Source organism: Urocitellus parryii, chromosome 6 (assembly GCF_045843805.1).
Source record: "Urocitellus parryii isolate mUroPar1 chromosome 6, mUroPar1.hap1, whole genome shotgun sequence".
Taxonomy (NCBI): Eukaryota; Metazoa; Chordata; class Mammalia; order Rodentia; family Sciuridae; genus Urocitellus; species Urocitellus parryii.
In genome coordinates, this window is record NC_135536.1 from 88,109,375 (window position 1) to 88,135,599 (window position 26,225).

Below are 26,225 nucleotides of genomic sequence, written 5' to 3' on the forward strand. Positions count from 1 at the left end.
ACATCTTTGTTTGTATGTGGTGCTGAGGATCGAACCCGGGCCGCACGCACGCCAGGCGAGCGCGCTACCGCTTGAGCCACATCCCCAGCCCTACAAGTAATTGTTAATATGTAATCTTTTCTCTCTTTTGGGGTACTGGGGATTGAATCCAGAGGCACTTAACCCCTGAGCCACATTCCCAGCCCTTTTTATTTTTTGAAACAGGGTCTCACTAAATTGCTTAGGGCCTTGCTAAGTTGCTGTAGCTGGCTTTGAAATCATGATCCTTCTGTCTCAGCCTCCCAAGTTGCTGGGATTACAGGCATGTGTCACCATGCCCAGCGATGTATAATCTTTTCAAACTCGTAATAATCACTATATGTAATAATCACTAGATGCAGTGGTGCACACTTATAAACCCAATGGCTCAGGAGACTGAGGCAAGAGGATCAAAAGTTCAAGGCCAGCCTCAGCAATTTAGCAAGACCCTAAGTAACTTAGTGAGAACCTGTCTTAAGATTTAAAAAAAGAGGTTGGGGATGTAGCTCACTGGTAAAGTACCTCAGTACCAAAAAAAACACCTATGATGATTAATTTAATATGTGAAATGTATTTGAAGTTTCCTTGTTTGCCTTTCACTTACTTATATTTAAATGAAGAAAAGTTCAACTTTAATTGGTTAAATAACAAATGACCCATTTCATGTGTACGCTAATGTTGAAAGTGAACCTGTCATTTTCTGATTTTTAATGTGACTAAATAAATTACAGGCAGCAATCAAAACTAAAATATTTGGTTCCTTTTTTAAGCAGCTATATGGATTTAAATTTCCAAGTGATCAGTGTCCTGTTTTAGGAATCAGAATCTAGATCAGGCAAAGCCTAGCATGTGGCAGCTGAATGAACTTCTGGATCAGTTACCTTTTCTGACTGGTTTGTTTTAGTGCATTGTACTCCTTAACTCTCCCTTACAGCTGAAGGCCTTTGGATTTTACATTAACAAAATAAAATCATGTGTTACCAAGGTAACTAAAGTCTTCACTCACCAAGGAAAAGTGACTCTGTACAGCAAGCTGGTGCAGTCAGCCCAGGTAATTTGAGACAATTAACAGCATTAAAAAAAAAAAAAAACTATTAAAATTACTTGTTGGGCATGGTGGTGCATGGCTGTAATCCTAGTGGTTTGGGAAGCTAAGGCAGGAGGATCACAAGTTCTAGACTAGCCTTGGCAATTTAGCAAGACCTGTCACAAAATAAAAAAGTAGAAAAGAGCTGGGGATGTAGCTTGTGGTAAATTACCCCTGGGTTCAATTCCCAGTGTAACACAAAGGAAAAAATAAAAGTACTTTCTAGTGGTGTGGAGTATGAAGAATGTTCCTTAGGAGATATGTGAATGAAATTTGAGTGAGAACAACTGTTCTTAAGAGAGCAGGCTCAGTCAAAAGTGACAAGTCTTGTTATCTTCAGTAACTGGAAAGTAGTTACTAATATGGGCTTATATCTCAGATATAGTTATTACACATTGAAATAAAATATATATAGGATTTAGGTCTCCCATTGCTAAAGACTATAAAATGGAAAGTATAGTATATAGACTATAGTTTTGTCTTCTTCACCTTCATACCCAGTTGTATATGTGTGTCCATGAAGCTTAAAATAGCATTTTCAAAATGATTATCCTCCCATTGGCAAATAAATATGAAAAATATTGCATACAATATAATCTTAGAGAAATATAAATTTTAAAGTCTAAAAATAAAAATGATGTCATGGATCAGTTTTTCCCTTATTTGACCATAGAAAAAATTTTAAAGAACTTTTTTTTTTCAAGGTAACATTAATATCCCATATTCCATGAAACACATATACAAATACTTGAATAAAGGAAAATACAGCCAAGCTCCATGGGGTATGCCTATAATTCCAGTTACTTAGGAGACTGAGGCAGAAAGATTACAAGTTTGAGGCTAGCAAGTTAGACTCTGTCTCAAAAAAGGCTGGGGAATGTATCTCAGTGCCAAAGCACCTTAACTTTAATCTCTAGCAGCTAAATAAATAAATAAGTAAAAGAGAATACAAATTAATTTGTATTTATCTCCTTTTAAAATTTCATTTATTTTTAAGTCTAGATTGAAGGTTTGGCCATTTTAAGATTTACCCACTTATAGTCAAGACGTAACAGTTATGTCAACAACTTACACTATTTATAATGTTTTGTTTGGAAGTTTAACCTTACAATTATAATATTTTGTGTTTAGAATGAGAGGGAGAAACTTCAGATAAGGATAGATGAGATGGATAACATACTCAAGAAGATCAATAATTGTCTGTCTGAAGTGGAAATAGGTAAAGTATTTTAAATACTTTTCTAGGGGTTTGGATATTTAACTTAGTGGTAGCACTCTATAGAGTCATACCAGAATTGTAATGAATACTTTTCCGAAATCATATTTAATGCTTTCCTACAATAGAGATGGTTTGTCTTTTGTGTGTGTGTGTGTGGGTGGCACTGTGGATGAAATCCAGGGCCTTGTGCATGCAAGGCAAGCACTCTACCAACTGAGCTACATCCCCAACCTGGTTTGCCTTATTATGCCGACACTTATTAGCACCTTGAAACCTTAGATTAAAGCAAATTAAAACTCCTTTACTATGGTCATCCGTAACACAGTCAACAAGAGATACCCAAGATGAGTCCCTGTGGAAAACTCTTGATAATCTAGACTATAATATTGTATTTTTTAATAGATAAGTCCATCTCATTTGAAAATTGGTGGGGATGTAGCTTAGTGGTAGAACACTTGCTAGCAATGCAAGGCCCTATCTTTGATCCATAGCAGCATACACAACAAGAAAATTACCTAGGTGCAGTGGCGCGTATCTGTAGTATCAGTGACTCTGGAGGAGGATTACAAGTTGGAGGCCAATCTAGGCAACTTAGCAAGACCCTACCTCAAAATAAACAGGGCTAGGGACGTAGTTCAGTAGTAGAGTGTTCCCGGGTTCAATCCCAAGTACCATCAAAAGAAAGAAAATTGTCTTAACCTTTCAGTTTGGCTTCTCATAATCTTCACTTGTTAATTTTGCTTTCCTTAAGCTGCTTTCTCAGAGATCTCAAAATTCCACATAATCATCAAATTTGGTTACTCTTGGCCCTTAACCATCTGACTTGTTTCAGCTTTTGCTGCTGATGATTGTTCATTTCTTCCTGAATCTTTCATCTATCTTAACCTCTATGATATTGCACTGCCTTAACCCTATTGTTTTCTCCGGGCTATTCCTTTTAATTCCTCTGATGGCTTCTTTTTCTCTAACCCCTTGTGTGGAATTTAGATTTTGTCATCCCTTTTATATTCACTCCTCTAATGTTTTCATCTGCTTTAATAATTATGTAACTAATTCCCAAATTTTCAGTTAAATTCATCAAATATTTTTTGAGCACCTACTTCATGCCATATACTCTGCTTATCATCAGGGGAAAAAAATAAAGAAATGATACAGGTTTTGCCCTCAAGTACCTTATAATCATTTTGGCTAAGCACATCTTTAACCTATTTGAGTTTTAGATTATGTAATTTCTGTCTTCTTACTGAACTTCAGTGCAACAATATCCTTAAGCACCTTAAACTCTATGTGAATAAATAATCTTCTCCCATCTCCAAAATCTAATTCAAAAACTTGTTTCTTGTCCTCTGAATTCCAGCCCAAACTACATACATTTCTATGTAGTTATGCCATTTTCTGTTTTTGTTGTTATCGTTTTATGGTGTGGAGAATCAAGCCCAAGGCTTTGGGCATGCTAGACCTAAAGTACTCTACCACTGAATTGTATCTCTAGTCCCCTGCCACTTATTTTTTTGTATGTATGATCTTGTTTTATTTTTTTGCTTGGCTTTTGAGGTACTAGAGATTGAACTCAGGGATGCTCTACCACTGAGCAGTATCCCCAGCCCCCTCCTTTTTTTTTTTTAACTCTTTTAAAACAGGGTTTTGCTCAATTTCATAGGCTGGCCTCGAATTTGCAATCTTCCTGCCTCTGGGATTACAGTCATGCACCACTATGCCTACCTGCCAGTTTTTTTTGGCTAATACATTCTCCTGTTTTCCATGAAGGGAAATACTCTCCATCTCTTTAGCTTCTGTGGCTGTCACTTGTATTGTAGTTATTTTGTTCAGTTTATCTTCCTAATTATTAGGTACATGGAAGCCAAAATCAGCTTTTATTTTTCTCCAGGTCCTTAGTACTATTAGTACAATGCTATATATAGTATAAGTGCCTGTACATGTGTTCTGCATTAAATTGATAATGAATATATGAATTCCATAGTCTTAGACCGTCCCACTCTTTTGCTGATTATCTTTCTATTTCACAAAATATTATTTATTGAGCAAATTTGCTGAGTACCTGCCGTGTGTCATATACAGTACTTAGAGCTAAGAACACACTGGTGATCAAACACAAACATTAGTTCTTCTTTTATGGGGCTTCCAGTCCAAAAGAGAATATAGTCATTAAGTGAATAATTTTATAATAAATTCTGAGGAAAAAGTTACAAGGTGCTATTGAGGTCCTGTAATAGAAATCTGACATAGTCAAAAGGTCATGGTAGCATTCCTGCTAAAGAAGTGACATTTAAGCTAAGATATGAAGGATGAATGGGAGTCTCAAAGTGAAAAGGATAGAAAGAGCAGCCTGTTCAATGAATAACAAAAAGTAGAAACCCTATGAGGAAAAAAATGTGCCAATTACAAGTGTTTGAAAATAAGGCCAGTATAACTAAAAAAGAGCAAAAGGCAACATAACCTGAGAAGAGCTATAGATATCACTAGGGACCAGGTCTAATTGGGCCTCTTAAGGAATTCTGAGTTTTTCTAAGAGAAAGGAACAGTCATTTGACAGGTCTTAATTAAGCACTGGCTACTGGCTAGAGATTGGATTTGAGTAGATCAAGAGTAAATACAACCAGTTAATCCATTATTGGACTAGTAACAGAGCCAGGTGTGGTGGCACATGCTATAATCCCAGTAGCATGGGAGGCTGAGACAGGAGGATCGCAAGTTCAACACCAGCCTCAGCAACTTAGCAAGGCTCTAAGCAACTTAGCGAGAATTTGTCTCTAAATAAAATATAAAAAGGGCTGGGGATGTGCCTCAGTGCTTGAGTGTCCCTGAGTTCAATCCCCAGTACCAAAAAAAAAGAAAGAAAGAATAGAAGCTTATTTTAAGAGATGCTGGTAATGGTGAAGAAAAAGATATCTTTGAGGTAAGATCTTAACTTGGATAAACTTAATATGGGGAGAAGGGGCTGGGATTTGTGGCTTAGTGGTAGCGTGCTAGCGTGGCATGCATGAGGCACTGGGCTCGATTCTCGGCACCACATACGAATAAATAAAATAAAAAGGCATACCTTTAAAAAAAAAAATGGTGAGAGAGGAGAGTTTTTAGAATGATTCCCAGGTTTCTAAAACAAATTGTGTGACCATCCTCAATGCATATTTACTCCCATCCCTTCCCCAGTAAATTTCCCAAGATAAAAAAAAAAAATGTTGTGTTTATATATATATTTTTTTTAAAGAGAGAGTGAGAGAGGAGAGAGAGAGAGAGAGAATTTTTTTTTAATATTTATTTTTTAGTTCTCGGCGGACACAACATCTTTGTTGGTATGTGGTGCTGAGGATCGAACCCAGGCCGCACGCATGCCAGGCAAGCGCGCTACCACTTGAGCCACGTCCCCAGCCCGTGTTTATATATTTTTTACTTAGTCCATATATGTTGCCTAACAACTATTATGTTCTTGCAAATTATATATATAAATAGTGGACCATGAGAAGATAGAAGATGCTAATAGAGAACCTTGCTTTGTGGCTCAGAGCTCACTTCTTTGCCACCAGATAAGTGTATGTCTTCATATGAAATTATAATTATAGTTTAGTGCTTTATAGTTTAGTACAGAGAATGAATGGTATTTGTGAAATACCTGCAACACTTCACTTTGTGACCATCTATTTTTTTCATATCTGATATTTAATAAATTATCTTGATTGACTTATTCTAATGCATGCTATTTACTTTTAGAAACTAAGAATTTGGAAGATGAGGAGAAAGACAATCCTGTGGAAGAATGGGATTCTGAAATGAGAGCTGCAGAGAAAGGTAACTTTTTGAATTATTTAAAGATATTTTAAAAATTTTTTAAAAGCCCTTTGAGTTTGTTTGTTAATGTATTTAAATGAGATTAAGTCTGAATTTTCAACAAAACAGATGATTTTTGTGAAGGTATTAAGGTATTATGTTTTGTTTTCTTTTCATAGAACTGCAACAGTTAAAAACAAAAGAAGAGGAGCTTCAAAGGTCAGACTTTAATCCAAGTGTTAGACAATCTAATGCTGAACTCCAGAAAGCTAATGACTTCCTACTTCCAGAGAGTCACAAGAATTATGAACATGAGTCTTGACTAAAGGTGACTTAGAGCTTCTGCTGCACTGAACTGGACCCTAAAGCACATCATAGTCATCAGTATTTTCAAAGCCCTTACTATTTATAGGGCATTAATCCAAAGCAGGATTTCTCAAGCTTGAATTCTATCAGGATCCTTTTAAAGAAAATAAACCAAGAATTAAACTATTTTTATATTTGTACTTAAATAAGTATATGTAAGTATGAAATGAGGCATATATTTCTTAGGCATGTGAATCTTGCTCAACTTTAAGACGAAAAGAAATTAAATCATGACAAAACCAATAAAAGTCCAGTTGACAACATTAACAGGTGGTAATGTTTGAAATTAAATCAATGCTAACAAAATGACTAACAAAAGGTCAGGTTCTATTTAGCTGCAAGAAACTGAAATTAAATGCAGGCAACAAAGTTATTACATGTCATGGTTTTAAAGTGAATATCCTTATGATCTACATTATGCTTTTTTGTTATCAAAAATGAAAAAGTAGGCGCATGCTTGTAATCCCAGCTGCTCGGGAGACTGAGGCAGGAGGATCTTAAGTTCAAAGTCAGCCTTAGCAAAAGCGAGGCACTAAGCAACTCAGTGAGACCCTGTCTCTACTTTTTAATAATTATTTTAGAGAACATTGGAACCCCGAGGATATCTTCATGGATCCTGATTTGAGAGCCAATGATTGGTACCTTTTCTAAGTAAGCCTACTTCTACATTAATGCTTACCAGAAATAAGTAAATAAACAAATATATTTTTTTAACCTGGGAGCCATCAAGCATGTGACTTCTTATCATAAACCTTTTTGTTAATAGTTTGAATTCTTGTAACAAAGACCGTATCTTTCTGTGAATACCTGGGTTTTTTATTTTGTTTTGCAGAAAGCTCTTAGAACTGGAGGTACAGAAAGAGCAGACCCTTGCTCAGATAGACTTTATGCAGAAACAAACAAATAGAACTGAAGAACTACTGAATCAGCTGAGGTAAGGCAAAGCAGGTAACATTTGTATTTTATCCTGTGTTTTAGTCATTGTCTAATCTACTAGAGCAGTTAAATGTTTTCAGAATGTGTTGTTGTAGGTTTTTCCAGGGGTTTGTTTTGTTCTTACTTTGAGATGGGGTCTAACCATTTTTCCCAGACTGACTTTGAACTCCTGAGCTCAAGCAATCCTAGCTGACTATCTCCCGAGTACCTGGGACAACAGAACAGACATACACTGCTGTGCCCAGCAATTACTACAGGTTTTTAACCTGTATGCACAAGGCAGCTTCAAAAAGGGTCAGAGTTTTTACTAAAGTGAAAATATACAGGGTGGAAGAGCTATGTATGGAATAATGTTAAAGTATTTAATACTTTGCATTGACTTGTTTTTTTCTCTGATACTCTAATTACAACTTAAGATTTTTTTTTTTTTTTCTGGTACTGGGGATTGAACTCAGGGGCACTTGACCACTGAGTCACATTCCCAGCCCTATTTTGTGTTTTATTTAGAGACAGGGTCTCACTGAGTTACTTAGCACCTCACTTTTGCTGAGGCTGGCTTTGAACTTTCAGTCCTCCTACATTCACAGTATTTGAACTGAAATATCAGTTGTCTCTGAATCCAGTGGGAAAACATCAGCAACTGTTATTGATACTGTTTTGAGTAGTTTCAGAAATTCTCTCTTTGGGATGGAAGTATAGCTTAGTAGTAGAGCATTTGCCTAGCATACATAAAACCTTGGGGTTAATCTCCAGCACACACACAAAAAATAAAGAAGTTAATCTTTTATCTTTTAAAAGGATGTGGCTTTTTCCCCCCTTCTTCTCTCCAGTTTGTCTGAGTGGGATGTTATTGAGTGGACTGATGATCAAGCTGTATTTACCTTTGTTTATGACACCATAGAACTCATTATCACCTTTGGAGAACCAGTAGGTGAGTAGTAAAAGTAACATAATCCTCTGCAGAGGTCTGGGGATGTAGTTCATTAATAGAATACTTATGTAAGAGGCCCTGGGTTCAATCCCCAGTACCACACAAACAAAAAAAAGAATAAAATAAAAAGCTGGAGATATAAGTCAGGTAGAACACTTGCCTAGTACACATGAGGTCCTGGATTCAATCATCAGTATCACCAATAAATAAATAAAAACATAGCTAGTTAAAGTTGCCATTTGTTTTAGTGTTTGGACACCCAGGGGTACTTTACCACTGAGTTACATCCTCAGCCCTTTTTATTTTTTATTTTGAGACAGGTTCTCACTAAGTGGCTTAGGGTCTTGCTAAGTTTGCTGAGGCTCAAATTTGTGGTCCTCCTGAGTCAGAGGGATTATAGGCAGGTTCTACTGTCAGTATCTTTAGGTCTTTTCTCTTTAACTGGTCAGCTTAAGCACAACCATATTGGAATGTAGGATCTTCATAGCCTCCCAGCCTTTGCATCTGATTTTTACAATGAATAGCATTACCTTCTGTCCAAATCCAGGCTTAAAATTTAGGAATCATGTACATCTCCTTCTCCCTCATTACACATAGCCAAAATCATCAATAAGACATACTGATTTTAATTTCTTTTTTTTTTAAATTTAATTTAATGTTTTTTACTAGCTATTCATGATATTACAATGATCTTGGCAATTCATACATTTGAATCACTGGGGTAAAATTTCTCATTTTTCTAATTGTACAGATTGCAGAATCACACTGGTCACCTATATACATATAGCAATCATAATGTCTATTCTGCTGCCCTTCCTATCCCCCCTACTCCTCCCCTCCCCTCCCATCATTTCTGTCTATCCAATCTAATGTGACACACTTTTTTTTTCTTATCACAAAATCATATATGTATTCTGTATAATGATGAGATTCTCCTTCCATCTTCCATGCAACTCCCCTTCTCCCTCTTTTTCCCCCTCACCTCTCTTCCCTGTTTAGTGGTAGTCTTCTTCTCTTGCTCTTCCTCCCTATCCCATATTGAGTCACCCCCTTATATCAGAGAAGACATTCAGCATTTGTTTTTTAGGGATTGGCTAACTTCATTTAGCATAATCTGCTCTAATGCCATCCCTTTCCCTGCAAATGCCATGATCTTGTTATTTTTTAGTGCTGAGTAATATTCCATGGTGTATAAATGCCACATTTTTTAATCCATTCATCTATTGAAGGGCATCTAGGTTGGTTCCACATTCTAGCTATTGTGAATTGTGCTGCTATAAACATCGATGTGGCTGTGTCCCTGTAGTATGCTCTTTTTAGGTCTTTTGGGTATAGTCTGAGAAGAGGAATAGCTGGGTCAAATGGTGGTTCCATGCCCAGCTTTCCAAGGACTCTCCATACTGCTTTCCAAATTGGCTGCACCAATTTGCAGTCCCACCAGCAATGTATGAGTGTACCTTTTTCCCCCGCATCCTCGTCAGCACTTATTGTTGTTTGACTTCATAATGGCTGCCATTCTTATCGGAGTGAGATGGTATCTTAGAGTAGTTTTAATTTGCATTTCTCTGATTGCTAGAGATGGTGAGCATTTTTTCATGTATTTGTTGATTGATTGTATATCCTCTTCTGAGAAGTGTCTGTTCAAGTCCTTGGCCCATTTGTTGATTGGGTTATTTGTTTTTTTTTTTTTTTTTGTTTAACTTTTTGAGTTCTTTGTATACTCTAGTGATTAGAGCTCTATCTGATGTTTGAGGCGTAAAAATTTGTTCCCAGGATGTAGGCCCCCTATTCACCTCACATATCATTTCTCTTGTTGATTCTTGGTTTTAACTCTTGTGCTATAGGTATAGTCTTTCTTATTAAGGAATTTGGGGCCGCCCCCACGTGATGAAGATTAGGGCCAACTTTATCTTCTATTAGACACAGAGTCTCTGGTCTGATTCCTAGCTCCTTGATCCATTTTGAGTTGACTTTTGTGCATGGTGAGAGAAAGGGATTCAATTTCATTTTGTTGCATATAGATTTCCGGTTCTCCCAGCACCATTTGTTGAAGATGCTATCCTTTCTCCATTGCATGTTTTTAGCACCTTTGTCTAATATAAGGTAGTTGTCATTTTGTGGATTTGTCTCTGTGTCCTCTATTCTGTACCATTGGTCTACCATCCTGTTCTGGTGCCAGTACCATGCTGTTTTTGTTACTATTGCTCTGTAGTATAGTTTAAAATCTGGAATTGCGATACCACCAGTTTCATTCTTCCTACTTAGAATTATTGTAGCTATTCTGGGTCTCTTATTTTTCATGATTGCTTTTTCTATTTCTGCAAAGAACGTCATTGGGATTTTGATGGGAATTGCATTGAATCTGTAAAGTGCTTTTAGTAATATGGCCATCTTAATAATATTAATTCTACCAATCCATGAGCAAGGTAAATCCTTCCATCTTCTAAGGTCTTCTTCTATTTCTTTCTTCAGGGTTCTGTAGTTTTCACTGTATAGATCTTTCACCTCTTTTGTTAGGTTGATTCCCAGGTATTTTATTTTTTTTGAGGATATTGTGAATGGAGTAGTTGTCCTCATTTCCATTTCAGAGAATGTCACTGATATACAGGAATGCCTTTGATTTATTGGTATTGATTTTATATCCTGCCACTTTGCTGAATTCATTTACTAGTTCTAGAAGTTTCTTGGTTGAACTTTCTGGGTCTGCTAGGTATAGGATCATGTCATCGGCAAATAGTGCTAATTTAAGTTCTTCTTTTCCTATATTTATGCCTTTAATTTCTTTCGTCTAATTGCTCTGGTTAGTGTTTCAAGAACTATGTTGAATAGAAGTGGTGAGAGAGGGCATCCCTGTCTTGTTCCAGATTTTAAAGGGAATGCCTTCAATTTTTCTCCATTTAGAATGATGCTGGCCTGAGGCTTAGCGTATATAGCTTTTGCCATGTTGAGGTAATTTCCTGTTATCCCTAGTTTTTCTAGTGTTTTGAACATAAAGGGATGCTGTACTTTGTTGAATGCTTTTTCAGCATCTATTGAGATGATTATATGGTTCTTATCTTTAAGTCTATTGAAGTGGTGAATTACATTTATTGATTTCTGTATATTGAACCAGCCTTACATCCCGGGGATGAATCCCACTTGGTCATGGTGCACGATCTTTTTGATATGTTTTTGTATCCAATTTGCTAGAATTTTATTGAGGATTTTTGCATCTGTATTCATTAGGGATATTGGTCTGAAGTTTTCTTTCTTTGAAGTGTCTTTATCTGGTTTTGGAAGCAGAGTGATGTTGGCCTCATAGAATGAATTTGGAAGTACTCCCTCTTTTTCTATCTCCTAAAATAGATTGAAGAGTATTGGTATTAGTTCTTCTTTAAAGTTCTTGTAAAACTCTGCTGTATATCTGTCCGGTCCTGGGCTTTTCTTGGTTGGTAGTCTTTTGATGGCTTCTTCTATTTCCTCACTTGATATTGGTCTGTTTAAGTTGTTTATATCTTCCTGACTCAATCTAGGTAGCTCAGGAATTTATCGATGCCTTCACTATCCTCAATTTTATTAGAGTATAGGGTTTCAAAATAATTTCTAATTATCTTCTGTATTTCTGAAGTGTCTGTTGTGATGTTGCCTTTTTCATCCCGTAAGCTAGTAATTTGGGTTCTCTCCTTCTCTTTGTTAGCATGGCTAGTGGTCTATCAATCTTATTTATTTTTTCAAAGAACCAACTTTTAGTATTGTCAATTTTTTCGATTGTTTCTTTTGTTTCGATTCTGATTTTAATTTCTTAATATCCATTTTTCTCCATCTCTTTTGTCAGTTGTCATCTCTAATCCAGATGAGTATGATAACATTCCAATTGAACTTTCTGGATTTTCCCTTTTTCCTTGCCAATTCATTCTCCTCCATGTAGCTATAGTGATTGTTGAAAAATCTAATCATGCATATACAGTTATGTAAAATTAATGATTAAAATATTTTATATAGTCTGTAAAGCCTTTGCATAAATTGAATTTTTCTTTCTTTTTCTGCCTCATCTTATATACCTTTTTTTTACATATTCTGCATATTGACCAGATTGGATTTCTTTCATTTCGTTAAATGATCATGATCTTTCATATTCAGTCATTCCATCCTACCTCAAGACTTTTCATACAGATGTTTCTTATTCCTGGAAGCTCTTTTCTTCCTCTTACTACTGAAATTTCTAATAATCCTTAAAAGCTTAGCTCAATTATCAGTTTCACAGGAAAGTTTTCCATGACTCTCCTTTTATACCTACCTGCTCTGCCAATTCCCCCTCATAGTCTGTTTTCATTGCTCTCTCTAATATTCCTTAATAGCATTTACCACAATTTGTAGTTTTTATGTCCTTCTGATTTGTAAAGCTTCTTGAAGATGTGGGTGATTATAACTTTTTCTCATTATGGTATCCACTTAACACATAGAAAATATTTAGCAAAGCATTCAATAAAATAAAAAGAATCAAAATTTGTGAGATAGATGATATGTCTATAGAGTCTGAAGGAATGAGCAGTTGTCCTGATGATCTAAAAATTCATTACAGTTAAACTATAATCCCAGAAACTAGGGAGGATGAGGCAGGAAGATCACAAGTTCAAAGCCAGACTTGGCAACTTAGCTAGAGACCCTAAGCAACTTACCTAGACTGTGTTCTCAATAAATTGAACAAGGGCTGGGACTGGGCACTATAGCACATTCCTGTAATCCTAGCAGTTCAGGAGGAAGCTGAGGCAAAAGGATTGCAAGTTCAAAGCCAAACTCAGCAACTTAGCAAGTCCCTAAGTAACTGAACTAGACCCTGTTTCAAAATAAAAACTAAGGGCTGGGGATGTGGCTCAAGCGGTAGTGCGCTCGCCTGGCATGCGTGCGGCCCGGGTTCGATCCTCAGCACCACATACAAACAAAGATGTTGTGTCTGCTGACAACTAAAAAATAAACATTAAAAAAAATAATAATAAAATAAAAAAAAAATAAATAAAAACTAAAAAAGGGCTGGGGATATTGCACAGCAGTTAAGTGACCCTGGGATCAATCCTCTGTACCCGCCTGCTCCCCCCCCCCAAAAAAAAATCATCATGGCAATATAAAAAGTATTGATCATTTTGAGTGTATTTGTTCAGGGATAGTAGGTATGGGGAGGCTATGTTCCTTATATGATTCCTAAAAAAATTTATCTTTGCACAGAAGTTAGGGGGCAAAAAGAGGAGGTATATTCTACACATAAAATTTCCTTCAAAGATCTACCAATGTTGTTGAGGAAAATCTCAGTCAAACTTTGACCATAATTTGAGAATCTTATTCAAAGATAAACCTTCAACTCCCTGTGAAAAAACCCTTCTACCCAGAATAGTACTGAGTTTTATGTGGCTTAAAATCAGATAACAAAAAGAAATGTTATTCTTTTCCTGGTTCATCTTAGTTGGTCTCCCTTTCTTGGACAAGGCTCACAGGAAGATTACTGACCTAAATTTTCAGTCTTTGTTAGATGGTAAGTTCAAAACATTTATGCTTCTTAAAAATTTTGTTGGGCTGGGGATATAGCTTAGTTGGTAGAGTGCTTGCCTTGCATGCACAAGGCCCTGGGTTCAAACCCCAGCACCAAAAAAAAAAAAAAAAATTATTATAGATACAAATGCTTCTTGGTAACTCTTTCACTAATTTCAATATTAATATTAATTTATATTCAAAATATATATTAGGTATAAAATTGAGTAATGTTTTAAATATTGGGTGGATTTTTTAAAAATATTTTTAGTTGTTGATGGACCCTTATTTTATTTACTCATATGCAGTACTGAGAATCAAACCCTACTGGGCAAGTGCTCTACCACTGAGCTACAACCCTAGCTCCTGGGTGGATCTGAAAAGAAATGACATTCTCGGGCTGGGGATGTGGCTCAAGCGGTAGCGCCCTCGCCTGGCATGCGTGCGGCCCGGGTTCGATCCTCAGCACCACATACCAACAAAGATGTTGTGTCCGCCGAGAACTAACTAACTAAATAAATAAATATTTTAAAAAAAAAAATGACATTCTCATTATCTTTAAATGATTGATAAATAGGCATTTCCGTAGTTTGAAAATTACCATCATGAATATTTCATCTCAGTCAGATTTATTACTTACATTAGTACTATGAGGTAGGAAACTACAGATCAGAAAAATTAAATGTTGCTTGGTTGCATGCCTGTAATTCCCCAGCTGCTAGGGAGGCTGAGGCAGAAAGATCACAAGTTCAAGGCCAGCCTGGGCAACTTAGACCTTACATCAAAATAAACATTTTAAAAAGGGTTAGGGGTGTAGCTTCAGAGGTACAGCTCCAGGAACACAAAAACAAAAGCAAAAAAAAAAAAAAAAATTTACATAAGAGGTTGGGGCTATAGCTCAGTGGTAGAGTGCTGCCTAGCTTGTGAGGCACTGGGTTCAATTCTCAGCACCACATAAAAATGTATAAATAAAATAAAAGTATTGTGTCCACCTACAACTAAAAATTTTTTTAAAAATGGGGGCTGGGTTTGTTGCTCAGCAGTAGAGCACTCACCTAGCACATGCAAGGCACTGGGTTCGATCCTCAGCACCATGTAAAAATCATGTAAAAATAAATAAATAAAATAAAGATTTTTTTCCAATTACAACTAAAAAAATTTTTTTAAAAATCACTTAAGATATAAAGAAATCTAGGATTTGAACGTAGTAGTTTGTTACATTGAAACCCATGGTTTTAATCAGATATTATTTTGTATGTGATAAAGGCTTGAGTTTTTGTGAGAATACTTTATATTCACCATTTATTTTATAATCATGTTGAAAATAAAAATCAAGAGGATACTTCCACATCTAACAGGTTGAGGGTATTTCTAGCTTATGTGACAATAGTATTTTTAGCTTACATAAAATATATGAATAAGTAATACCTTCCTTTTTGTTTTTTGTTTTTTCTTCCCCAGAGGATAAAGCTCCTACTTCCTCCCTTTTAGTTCATAAGCTTATTTTTCAGTACATAGAGGAGCAGGAATCCTGGAAGAAGAAGTGTACAACACAGCATCAGGTACCCAAGGTAAAGTTTGATTGAAGTATATAAAGGAAAATTTGCAAACTCTGTCCCACAAAGCAGAATTTAAATTATAAATATATAATAGAATCTTAAATGATATATTCAATTATTTAACTTTTTGAGTTCTTTGTAGCAGTCATTGAACATTGAAATCTTTTTTTCTATTTTTTTAGATGCTTCAAGAACTCTCACCAATAGTAAACAATTGCAGACTCCTTGGAGAAGAGATTGAGTTTTTAAAGAAATGGGGACCAAATTATAATCTAATGGACATAGATGTGAATAATACTGAGTAAGTGTATTATTTCCCTGGGCAGCTCTTACAAAGTACTACAAATTGGATGGCTTAAATAAAAGAAATTTATTATCTCAAAGTTGAGGATAGAAGTCTAAAATCATTACTCAGGTTCTTTCTAAGGGTTGAGAGAGAGAATCTTTTCCATGCCTTTCTTCCAATTTCTAATGGTCTTCTGGCAATTTTTGATATTCCTTGACTTTTAAATGTCCAAACTCTGATCCCTGGCCTTTATCCTCACATGGTATTCTTTCGGTGTCCAAATTTCCCCTTTTTATAACAATACCAGTCAGACTAGGGCCTGACCTACTCTAATAGAACCTTATCTTAATTAAATTTGCAATGACCTGATTTCCAAATAAGATCACATTTTAGGTATAGGGGTTAGGACTTTAGCATATGAATTTGGGGGAATATATTTCAACCTATAACAGCAAATAATTAGTCAAGAACTTATTAAAATAATTGTGTTTGTTTTTTATATAACTAGGGATTGAACCCAAGTACATCACACATGCTAGACAAGTGCTTTGCCACTGAGCTATATCCCCAACCATAAAATATTTATTATTGTGTTTCCTGACTAACAGTGAAAAAAGAACTATTTTAATACCTTGCTCCAGGTGTTTTACTTGATAAGGATAAGATAAATCCATTTGATAAGGACAAGAAATAATGTGTGCCTAAATTTCATATGCCAGTCTACATAGAAAAAAAAGTTTGTATTTCAGTATATATTTTTAATTGTGGGTCTTGTTTTTTAACAGATTGAAGCTTTTATTCTCCAGCTCTGTAGCATTTGCAAAGTTTGCGGTAACTTTGTCTCTCTCAGCCCATTATCCATTGGTCCCATTACCTTTCACCATTCAGAATCACCTTGGAAACACCAGGTAAGTAAAGGGCCAGCAGGATAAGACTCCCAGCTACCTTTTTACCTTTGTTATCTCTCAAAGTCATCATCATCATGGGTAGTGAGAACTAAATGTCACTTGTTTGTGATTTCATTTCAGAGGGTTTATTCTTTTAATTTCAGTGACCTTAATTACTATCTCCAGTAGATGCTGGAGTCCATTAATGTATTCATTCGTACCTTCTTCCACTTTTTTTTTTTTTTTTTGTACCAGGTATTGGACTCAGGGGCACCTGACCACTGAGCCACATCCCTAGCCCTATTTTGTATTTTATTTAGAGCCTCAGTAAGTTGCTGAGGCTGATTTTGAACTCTGAATCCTCCTGCCTCAGCCTCCCGAGCCACTGGAATTACAGTCGTGTATCACCACTTCTTCACTTTTGAACCCTCCTACCTAAAATAATCTATAAGGAAAAAAAATTCTACATAATTTTAGCCCAGATCATATGTCAACAATTTTTTTGTCCTTAAAAACAACAATCACTTGAAAAAGCTGTGTTTTCATAACACTATTCTCAATTTGTCTGTGGAAGCAGACCTGTAAATGTCTTATTGTTACTAGGTTGTGATCTATTTTGTGACTTTTTTTAGACACACTGCTGACAGACTGGGAGAAGACAGAATTTAAATCCATCAGCAAACACTAATAGTTTAGAATTTTATTTAAAGAAAACAACTAGATCAGGATAGCTTACAATTACATATAGAATTAGTTCTCAGGCTTTGTTTCACAATCCCATTTCAACTTCTCAGTCTGCTTATTTAATGAAATGCCCATTTGTGCTTCTTGGGAAACTAAGAAACTTTATCCAAGAACATGAGTAGCACCGAAATGAAGACAAATATAAATTTCCAGAAAATGAATTAACCTTTTGTTTTTTTCTAGCCAAGATGAAATTGCTGCCGTTATATATAAAGTGCCATTAGCGGACAACTACCTGAAGAACATTGTCAAGCAAATTTACCAAGATCTACTTCAGGGCTGCCATTTCTACTGCTAGACCCATGGACCACAGCTGTAACAACCAAGCAAGAATTCACTTGATATTGTGTCATGGTCTCTATTGTCATTTAACTTTGCCTTTAGGTCATAGTAAAATTCCTTTTGATGATGTAATTGTAAATTTATATGGTCTGTTTTTAAATCTGTACAATTAGAAATGATAAAAGCTTTCATATAGCCTTGTCAGGATGCTCGTCTTTATACCAAAGGTATAATAGGGAACGTAGGGAAATTTTCCCCTAACTGAAGTTGTGCTATCTGCTTTAGTATAACAATAAGAAATAACTTAAGAGGCAATAACCACTGATAAAACTAAGCTGTTCCCTATGTATAGAGCTATTAGGTAGTCTGGCTTCTTCCTAGCAGATATTGCTAGATTTGGAAATATGTCTGTCAACAGCTTGGTATGGTGCTATGCTTTTGTACTCTTAGCTATTCAAGAAGGTGAGGTGGGAGGATCACTTGAACCCACAAGTTTAAGTCCAGCCTGAACAACATAGCAAGATCCTATCTCAACAGCAACAAAAAATAAACATTTCTGTCTACAAACTATTCATCCTCCTTTTTCTCCATTTCAGAAATGATATGAAGAGAAAGCATTAGCACTCTTGGACTGGTTCTTTTCTTGGGGCCTTGCCCTTTATTCTATAGTGTCTATTAAAATTAATTCATTTTGACCAAGTACATGTATATAAATATATTAATGTTGTTTTTGTTTGTGATATAATGTTTGCCTTCTGCCTAAGTAAATGAAGCATTTTCAGCAAGATTTTCAATCTTTTATTAAATAATGAGATTTAAAACTATCATATCCAAAACTCTAGTTTCTGGTAGTAATAATAAACTTTCTCTTAAGTATTGGTTCCTGAAGCCACACAGTCCTCATACACAAAAATTAGCATATCCATTATTAAATGACCAGTATTATCTATGAAAGAACATTCACCCACACGTTAAGTCAAATCCGAATCATGATAATTTACATTTTCTGTGTTGAATTTTAAATTAAAATATTTGTATTTTTAAACAAATTTGTGTTAACATTTTGCTTTTTAATTTAAGATAAGGTTAAAGTCCTGTGGGTCTGTGTATCTCTCCTCTTCATTGGTTTTTTTTTTTTACTTTTAATCAAAAGATTACCTGATTTTTAGCTTCAAAAGTCAACACGGGCTGGGGTTGTGGCTGAGTGGTAGAATGCTTGCCTAGAATGTTGGAGGCACTGGGTTCCATCCTCAGCACCACATAAAAATAAATAAAATAAAGGCATGTGTCCAACAACTAAAAAATATTTTTAAAAAAGTCAACACAAATGCTGGGCGTGGTAACAGATACTGGTAATCCTAATGATTTGGGAGGCTGAGGCAGGAGGATTACAAATTGGTGGCCAGCCCCAACATTGTAGCTTGGCTCTAAGCAACTTAAAAAGACTCTGTCTCAAAATAAATAAAAAGGGTGGGTTGTGGATCAGTGGTTAAGCCCCCTTGGGTTCAATTCCCAGTATCCCTACCCACAGAAAAAAACAAAGTCAAACAAAACTCATCTGGCTTAAAAATCAAGACAGATGTTCTCTATTTCCATAAACTTCTTTAAAAACTTAATTAAATTATCAGGTTTTTTTTCTTATTGGAGTTTTGTTTTTCCTGTATGTCTAATAATTAGAAGTTTGTTTTATTCATTTTGGTAACTGCAACAACCCACTCTAAAAATGATTTGACTTGTAATGATGATCTCTGCTTTCTTGGGTTTCAAGTACATAATTATATTTATGTAGGTATTTGTGTTTTTCTTTGTTCAAACTGTTGGCTATTTTCATAAAATTTTTTGTTTTACTGATTTGAAAGCTGATTGTTTTTGCACTATTAAAATAAGTTTATTATTTGAAATCTTTTGAAATTAAGTAATGTCTCTTTATTAACTGAAGAGTATTTTACCATATATCCAGTAGGTCTTTTAAGATATATCAAAGTGATTCAGGAGGCTGAGACAAGAGGATCACATGTTTGAAGCCAGTCTCAATCAGCAATAGCAACCTGCCTCAAAAAAAAAAAAAAAAGTTTAGAGGGAATACCAAGCCATCTACCTACACTCATCTAACTGAAAACAGATAGGATTAACATATGTAAGAACCAAGTAAAACCACAGCTATCTTTGTATCTCTAATGGACAGTAAAAGGAAAATGGGGGCTGGGAGTATCGCTTACTAGCAGAGCACGTGCAAGGTCCTGGATTCAATCCCAGGGTAAAACAAAAAAAAAAAAAAAAGGTTTCTTAGGAAGCTAACATCTATGAGCTAATGCAATGATTCCCAAAATCATGGTTCCCAGATCAGCATCAGACTTACCCAAACTTACTGAATCGGAAAACCAGATAAAGGGGCCAATAATCTGTAGGTTTTATATTTTCTCAACTTTTTTAACTTGGGAGGCTCAGAGCGCCAGTTAAGATCAAAGATTCACATTTCGACGCTGCAGGAAAAACAGTCTCGAGCCACACCTTTTTCCAAAGCCGCCAGTACCGCTAGCCGAAACTTCCGCAGCGGTGCATACTGGGAGATGTAGTTCCAGGCCTGTCGTACCATTTCTTGGGACTTGTAGTCCTCTATCTGGGAAGAAAGCGACAACTTGCAAAATTTAAACCAGTCCTTAGGAGAAAGGGAAGAGCGTAATCCACAGTTTCACTGGCGCTCAAATTCTTTGGGCCCATCTCTATGCTCGCGACCAAAGGTGGAAGAGACTAAAATGCGGGTGCGAGAGGGGCGGGGCGACGTCACGTCGACGCGGACGTGACCCTGCCCGAGAATCTTTGGCGGGATTTCCGAAGTGCGGCTGGAGAGCCAGTGCTGAGGTGACTGAGGCGCGTAGTTGGGTCCTGAAACTTGCTTGGGTTGTGCACAGGAAGCCGACAACCGTGTCGAGAATTGGAGCGCGCGCTAGACCAGTGGACTGAAGTCGGAGCGCTTGCCCCGCCTCACCTAGCAGCGCTGCAGACCCAGGTGAGTTTTAGGCACAGTCGGTCTCCTTTCCAGAGTCGGCGCTTGTCCTATAGTTAGCGGCGTCCTGACCCGGCCCGTGCTCCCGCTGCCGGCTCTAGGGGCCCCTCCGCGCCAACTGAGAAACCCGAAGATGGCGGGGAGGGACATGCCCGGGCCTAACTGACCCTCAGAGCTCGTTGTAGAGCAAAAAAACAATCTGTCCCAGGTGGTTAGTGCTTCAAACCCGGCGTTCATCTGATGGACTTTTGAGCAAGCCTAGATCCAGAGAGTGGTAGTCAGACCTAATTAATGTTACAGTCAAGGTTTCTGAATTCCTGGAACCTGGTTTTGCCTACAAAGTACCAACCTACAACTGCCCATATTAGATGATGTTTCCCATCATCAAATATGGGAAACCTTTCATGGTTCTCGTAATGCCTAGGGAATGACCCGAATGAAGTTTGGTTTTTGTTTTTTAAATTTCTAAAGGGATATGTTTGTGTGTGTATAAATCATAAGTGTACGCAATTCCGTGAATTAATACAAAATGAATATGTAATTACCACTCAGGTCAAGACATAGAATGCTGTGGCTCCGGGTATATAGCTCAGTGGTAGATGGCTCATCCCAGCAGTACTCAAGTCCTGGATTAATTTCCAGCCCCGCGCAAAAAAAAAAAAAAAGCACCCCAGAAGCCTGCTTTGAACCTCCTTGTGTTATATTTGACTTTTAACACCATTGACTAACTTGGCCTGTTTTTTTGAATACATCAACAGCATACAATGTTGTTTTTCCACATGCTCGTCAAATGTCAGTATTTGTATTTTTAATTTTCCCCTCTTCTGGTGGGTATAAGTAATATCTCATTGTGGTTTTAATTTTCCTGATTACTGAAAAGGTTGAGCTTTTTGTTCATGTGTTTCTTGGACATTTGGGTATCTTCTATTGTGAAATACTTGTTCGAATCTTTTGCCTATTTTTCTCTTGGGTTTTCTGTTTTTTTCCTTACTGATTTGAAGGAGTTCTGTTTATTCTGGTTATCAATCTATGTGGTAAATAGTTTCTACTGTGATTGATTTTTTTTCATGCTATTATGTGGTTTCTTTTGATGAATAGACATTTTGATTTAAATATAGTCCAGTTTTGTAGTCTTCTTTTTCCTTTTTAGTTGTTGCATTACTTACCCAATTCAAGAAATCGTAATCTAGCCTAAGGTTGTGAAAATATTCTTATATTCTGAAAACTTTCTTTTACCTCTTATATTTAAGTATAAAATCTAAATTGGAAATCTGTTTTTCCCCTTGTGTGAGAGATGTGTCAAGTTCATTTTATTCTTTAAGGCTATCTACTCAACACAGCACTCACTACTTATTAAACAGACCATCCTTCCCCATTATACTGCAATCTTTTTAATAGATAATAAAAGAAAATACTTACATGTGTTCCTGTGATTCTGATATGGAATTCAGTTCACAGTTTTTTAAATTTTCCACCTGAGAGAGATGGACCTAACCCAATTAATAACAAATGGTCATCCTGTCTTCTGTCAAGTCTTCCAAGAGTAGAGTTCCTATTATCTTTGGGGTTAAATTTGTCCTCTTATGTGTCCAGATTCTTTCTCTTCTCATCTCTTCTCTTCCTCCCTCTGGAGGTTCTCTACCACTGAACTACATCCCCCAGCCCTTGCCCAGAGTTTTTTGATGTGACCGCCACCACTACTAGTGATTGAACCCAGGGGCACCCTATCACTACTGAGCTACATCCCCATCCCTTTTAATTTTGAGATAAGGTCTCAGTTGCTCAGAGTAGCCTCAAACTTGAGATCCTCTTGCCTCAGCCTCCCAAATTGCCGGGATTATAGCACCCAGTTTTTTATATAAATTTAAGTCCACTTATTATTGTGGACATAAGACTTTTACACTTTCATTAATATACCTTGAAGATAATTTGATGTTTTTTGTTCTCAGTTCTTTTTGAGCTGAGTATATAACTATGATAATAACCTTACATGTGGTGTGGTGGTGCTCAGCTATAATCTCAACTACTTAGAAGGCTGAGTCAACCCATAGTTGGTTAAATCCTCAATGTAGAACACCAATAGGGAGGGCCAACAGTAATTCTTAAGAGATTGGTTGCAAAACTAACTTTAAGGCTCTTTCCTTACTCCCATAGTAGTTCTTTAGTGTTCATATTGTTGGCCATCTGTTTTTTTGTTTGTTTGTTTCAGTAATGGCTATGCAGATGCAGCTTGAAGCAAATGCAGATACTTCAGTTGAAGAAGAAAGCTTTGGCCCACAACCTGTTTCACGGTTAGAGGTATGTTCATAGTTACTAATTTTTTAATTTTGATGCTGTACTAGATTCTACCTAATGGGGGATAGCAACCTTTACATAAACTGTGGGTTTATTCCTTGGTAAAAACCCAAAGAGTTTTCAGAGGTTGTCAAGAATCCTGTGGAGCCTGGTGTGGTGGAGCAGCATGCCTGTAATCCCAGCAATTTAGCGAGACCCTGTCTCAAAATTTAAAAATAAAAGGGGCTGGAGATGTGACTCAGTGGTTAAGTACTCCTGGGTTCAATCCCCAGTACCCCCACTCTCACCCGAAAAAAAAAAATAATGTAGAAAGGTTTGATATTATTGCTAAACATATCAGGCCAAGTCTTTTCTTTTGTCAACACTTCTCTTCGTATTGTTTTTCTTTCTCAGAGCTGGATTTTCTTAAATAGGCTAGGGTCCTATGGTGGATTAAGTATGCTTGCACTAAGTATGAAAATATTGTCCAGGAACTATGGTGGCCAGGACTGGTTATGCAGGGAGGAAAAGGGAGCCACTTCCCTCTGTTCACCCAGTTCTCTGCTGAAGTTACTGTGCTATCATAGATAGGAAGAAAGTGTGGGATTGTTAAGGTATAAGAGCCAAACTCAAATTTGTGACCCTGCCTAAGAATAGCAAGCACCAGAACTGGGGCTTTGCAGTATTTTGGCCTGTTGTAACTGATTTGAGTTGAAAGAAGTGAGAGGGAAAGCTTTTGATTTTTTTTTTATTTCCTTTTGCATAATTTTCCCATCTCCAACTAAGCTTCAAGACTCTAGAGGTTACTTAAATTGGTTTCTGATAAACATTTGAGAATTCAGAGTCATAATTTTTGGTGCCATGAGCTTCCTTATACTTCCACATAGGTATTGGTTTCTGTTGGCAAATACTAATCTTTCCCTTCTCTTAAAGCCTCACTGAACCACACATATATGCATATCTGTCCACTAATTCATGTTCTCAGAAACCATAGTTTTAGTGGCTAATAATACCAAACCTAACTTTGTAAATAGGGAGAAAGAAGTGCCTTTTGGTGGTTCACTTTGAGAAGTAGCATAAAAAATAGTCATGTTTAGTAACCAAAACTAGTTTTGCCCATTCTTTTTTTTTTATGATCCCATTTATTTAAAAATATTCATTTACATATGCATAATATCTTCTGAAAATTACACAAGAAACTAATAGAGGTTACCTCTTTCGAAGAGCAGTACTTATGATGAGATGCCAGGAGAAAGACTTCATTTTTTAAATTTTTTTTGGGGTGTGTGTGTGTGTGTGTGTGTGTGTGTGTGTGTGTGTGATGTTAGGGATTGAACTCAGGGTCTTATGCATGCAAGGCAAGCACTCGATTTATAGCTTTATATTCTGTTCTGAATATTTTTACCATGTTGGGGGGAGACAACTAAGGATTGAACCCCGGTATACTTAGCCACTGAATCATATCCCAACCCTTTTTATTTTTGAGACAGGGTCTTACTAAATTGCTGAGGCTGGCCTCAAACTTGCAATTCTCCTCCTTCAGTCTTGTGAGTTGCTGGGATTATAGGCCTGTGTCACCATGCCAGGCCCATTCCTAGTCTTTTGACTAGGATTTACATTTCCACCAACAATGTAAAATTTCCTTTTCCCCACATCTTTTCTAGCATTATTTCTTTTTTCTTCTTTTTTTAGACTGGGGATTGAATCTTTGGGGGATGCTCTGCCATGAGCTATATCCCTAGGCCCTTTAATATTTCTATTTCAAGACAGGGTCTTCTAAATTGATTAGGGCCTTTCTAACTTCCTGAGGCTCCACTCAAACTTGTCAGTCTCCCAAGTTGCTAGGATTACAGGTGTGCCTCCACAGATGGCTCCCATATTTATTCTTGTTTATGTTCTTGATGGTTGCCTAGTGCTAGTTTAAACACTGCTTTTGATAATGAAAAAGTTGATAATTTGTAATTTGATAGCTCATATGTGGGTCACACTTCTCAGTTCTTCTGTGTAAATTATATTACTTTAAATACCTCTGAATTAAGCCAGGCATGATGGTGCATACATGTAATCCCAGAAGCTCCGAAAGCTGAGGCAGGAGGATTGTGAATTCAAAGCCAACCTCAGCAACTTATCGAGGCCCTAATCTACTCAGTGAGACCCTGAGGTTAAGCCCCTGAGGGCTGGGGTTGTGGCTAAGCCCCCCTGGGTTTTATCCCTGATATAAGGGTGGAAAAATCCTCTGAATTAGATAGGTTACATATTAAACAAGTGAAAGATCTGAAACTTAAATATGATTTTATTTGCAGCAATGTGGCATAAATGCCAATGATGTGAAGAAATTAGAAGAAGCTGGCTTCCATACTGTGGAGGCTGTTGCCTATGCACCAAAGAAGGAATTAATAAATATTAAAGGAATTAGTGAAGCCAAAGCTGATAAAATTCTGGTAAGTTCAGCTCTGTGACCTAGGAAGGCATTATTGGGAATAGTACAAAAGAGTAAATAAATAGTGAAAGATAGTCTTCCTCCTTCCATCCTCCTCCTTTCCCCTATGATCCTGTTCCCCTTTCCAGAAGAGACTGTGTCCAGTTGCTTACCTTGGTATTTTCCTCTTGTGTAAATTTCAGTATCATGAAATTAGATTTAAATGCTACTAAATTAACTATGAATTTATACTCCCACCAGAAATGACTGGTGTGTAATATATATCTTTTTTATTAATAAAATGTTTTTTATATAAGGAAAGTGAACAAAATATATATATTTGATATTTTTGTCAAATGTATTTATAAATTTATGTATAGAACATATACTGGGGATAAATATACTAAAATATTTACATTATTATTTCTGGTTGGTAAGAATATGAGCAATTTTGTGTGTTGGTAAATACATGTCCTAGGAATTAAACCCAGGGCTTTACTTAGCCTAAATATGTTCCCTACTACTAACACTATACCCTAGCCAATTTTTTGCCTCAATTTTCTGAAGCCTCTATGTTTTCTTTAATGAGAATCTTTCAGTTAACTTTTATATAGATGAGATCTTTAATAACAGAGAATGTGATTTCAAATCGTGTTTATTTTTTTTACTGTAATATAAAAGTGATTTTACTGGCTTAACTGAAAATGAAGTGTCAATTTAATAATCCCTTTTTTAACTGCACTTTAGTTTTTGAAATCCCTTCTCTTTCACATATATTCTCATTTTGCCTTTATAAGAATACTAAGAATGATAAGTAGGGTCAATATTCCTGCTTTGTAGATAAGGAAGCTTAAAACCAGAGGTTTAATTATTGAATCAAGGTCATGCAGAGGATAGCAGAACTAAGACCAGAACCCAGATA

The 26,225-nt window shown here is 36.4% G+C and overlaps 2 protein-coding genes across 2 annotated transcripts in view; both read left to right on the forward strand.

The window, feature by feature from the left end:
* Knl1 (kinetochore scaffold 1) overlaps positions 1-17,723 on the forward strand; it is a 55,549-nt gene extending 37,826 nt beyond the window's left edge. The window contains exons 15-25 of the mRNA XM_026390249.2: positions 953-1,069; positions 2,237-2,324; positions 6,054-6,131; positions 6,290-6,329; positions 7,309-7,410; positions 8,243-8,343; positions 13,781-13,849; positions 15,307-15,416; positions 15,587-15,705; positions 16,476-16,598; positions 17,505-17,723. Coding sequence (XP_026246034.2) covers positions 953-1,069; positions 2,237-2,324; positions 6,054-6,131; positions 6,290-6,329; positions 7,309-7,410; positions 8,243-8,343; positions 13,781-13,849; positions 15,307-15,416; positions 15,587-15,705; positions 16,476-16,598; positions 17,505-17,619 — 1,062 coding nt within the window. The 3' untranslated portion in view covers positions 17,620-17,723. The remainder of the gene's footprint in view (positions 1-952; positions 1,070-2,236; positions 2,325-6,053; positions 6,132-6,289; positions 6,330-7,308; positions 7,411-8,242; positions 8,344-13,780; positions 13,850-15,306; positions 15,417-15,586; positions 15,706-16,475; positions 16,599-17,504) is intronic.
* Positions 17,724-20,481: 2,758 nt separating this feature from the next.
* Rad51 (RAD51 recombinase) overlaps positions 20,482-26,225 on the forward strand; it is a 28,063-nt gene continuing 22,319 nt past the window's right edge. The window contains exons 1-3 of the mRNA XM_026392339.2: positions 20,482-20,613; positions 22,820-22,908; positions 25,188-25,325. Coding sequence (XP_026248124.1) covers positions 22,822-22,908; positions 25,188-25,325 — 225 coding nt within the window. The 5' untranslated portion in view covers positions 20,482-20,613; positions 22,820-22,821. The remainder of the gene's footprint in view (positions 20,614-22,819; positions 22,909-25,187; positions 25,326-26,225) is intronic.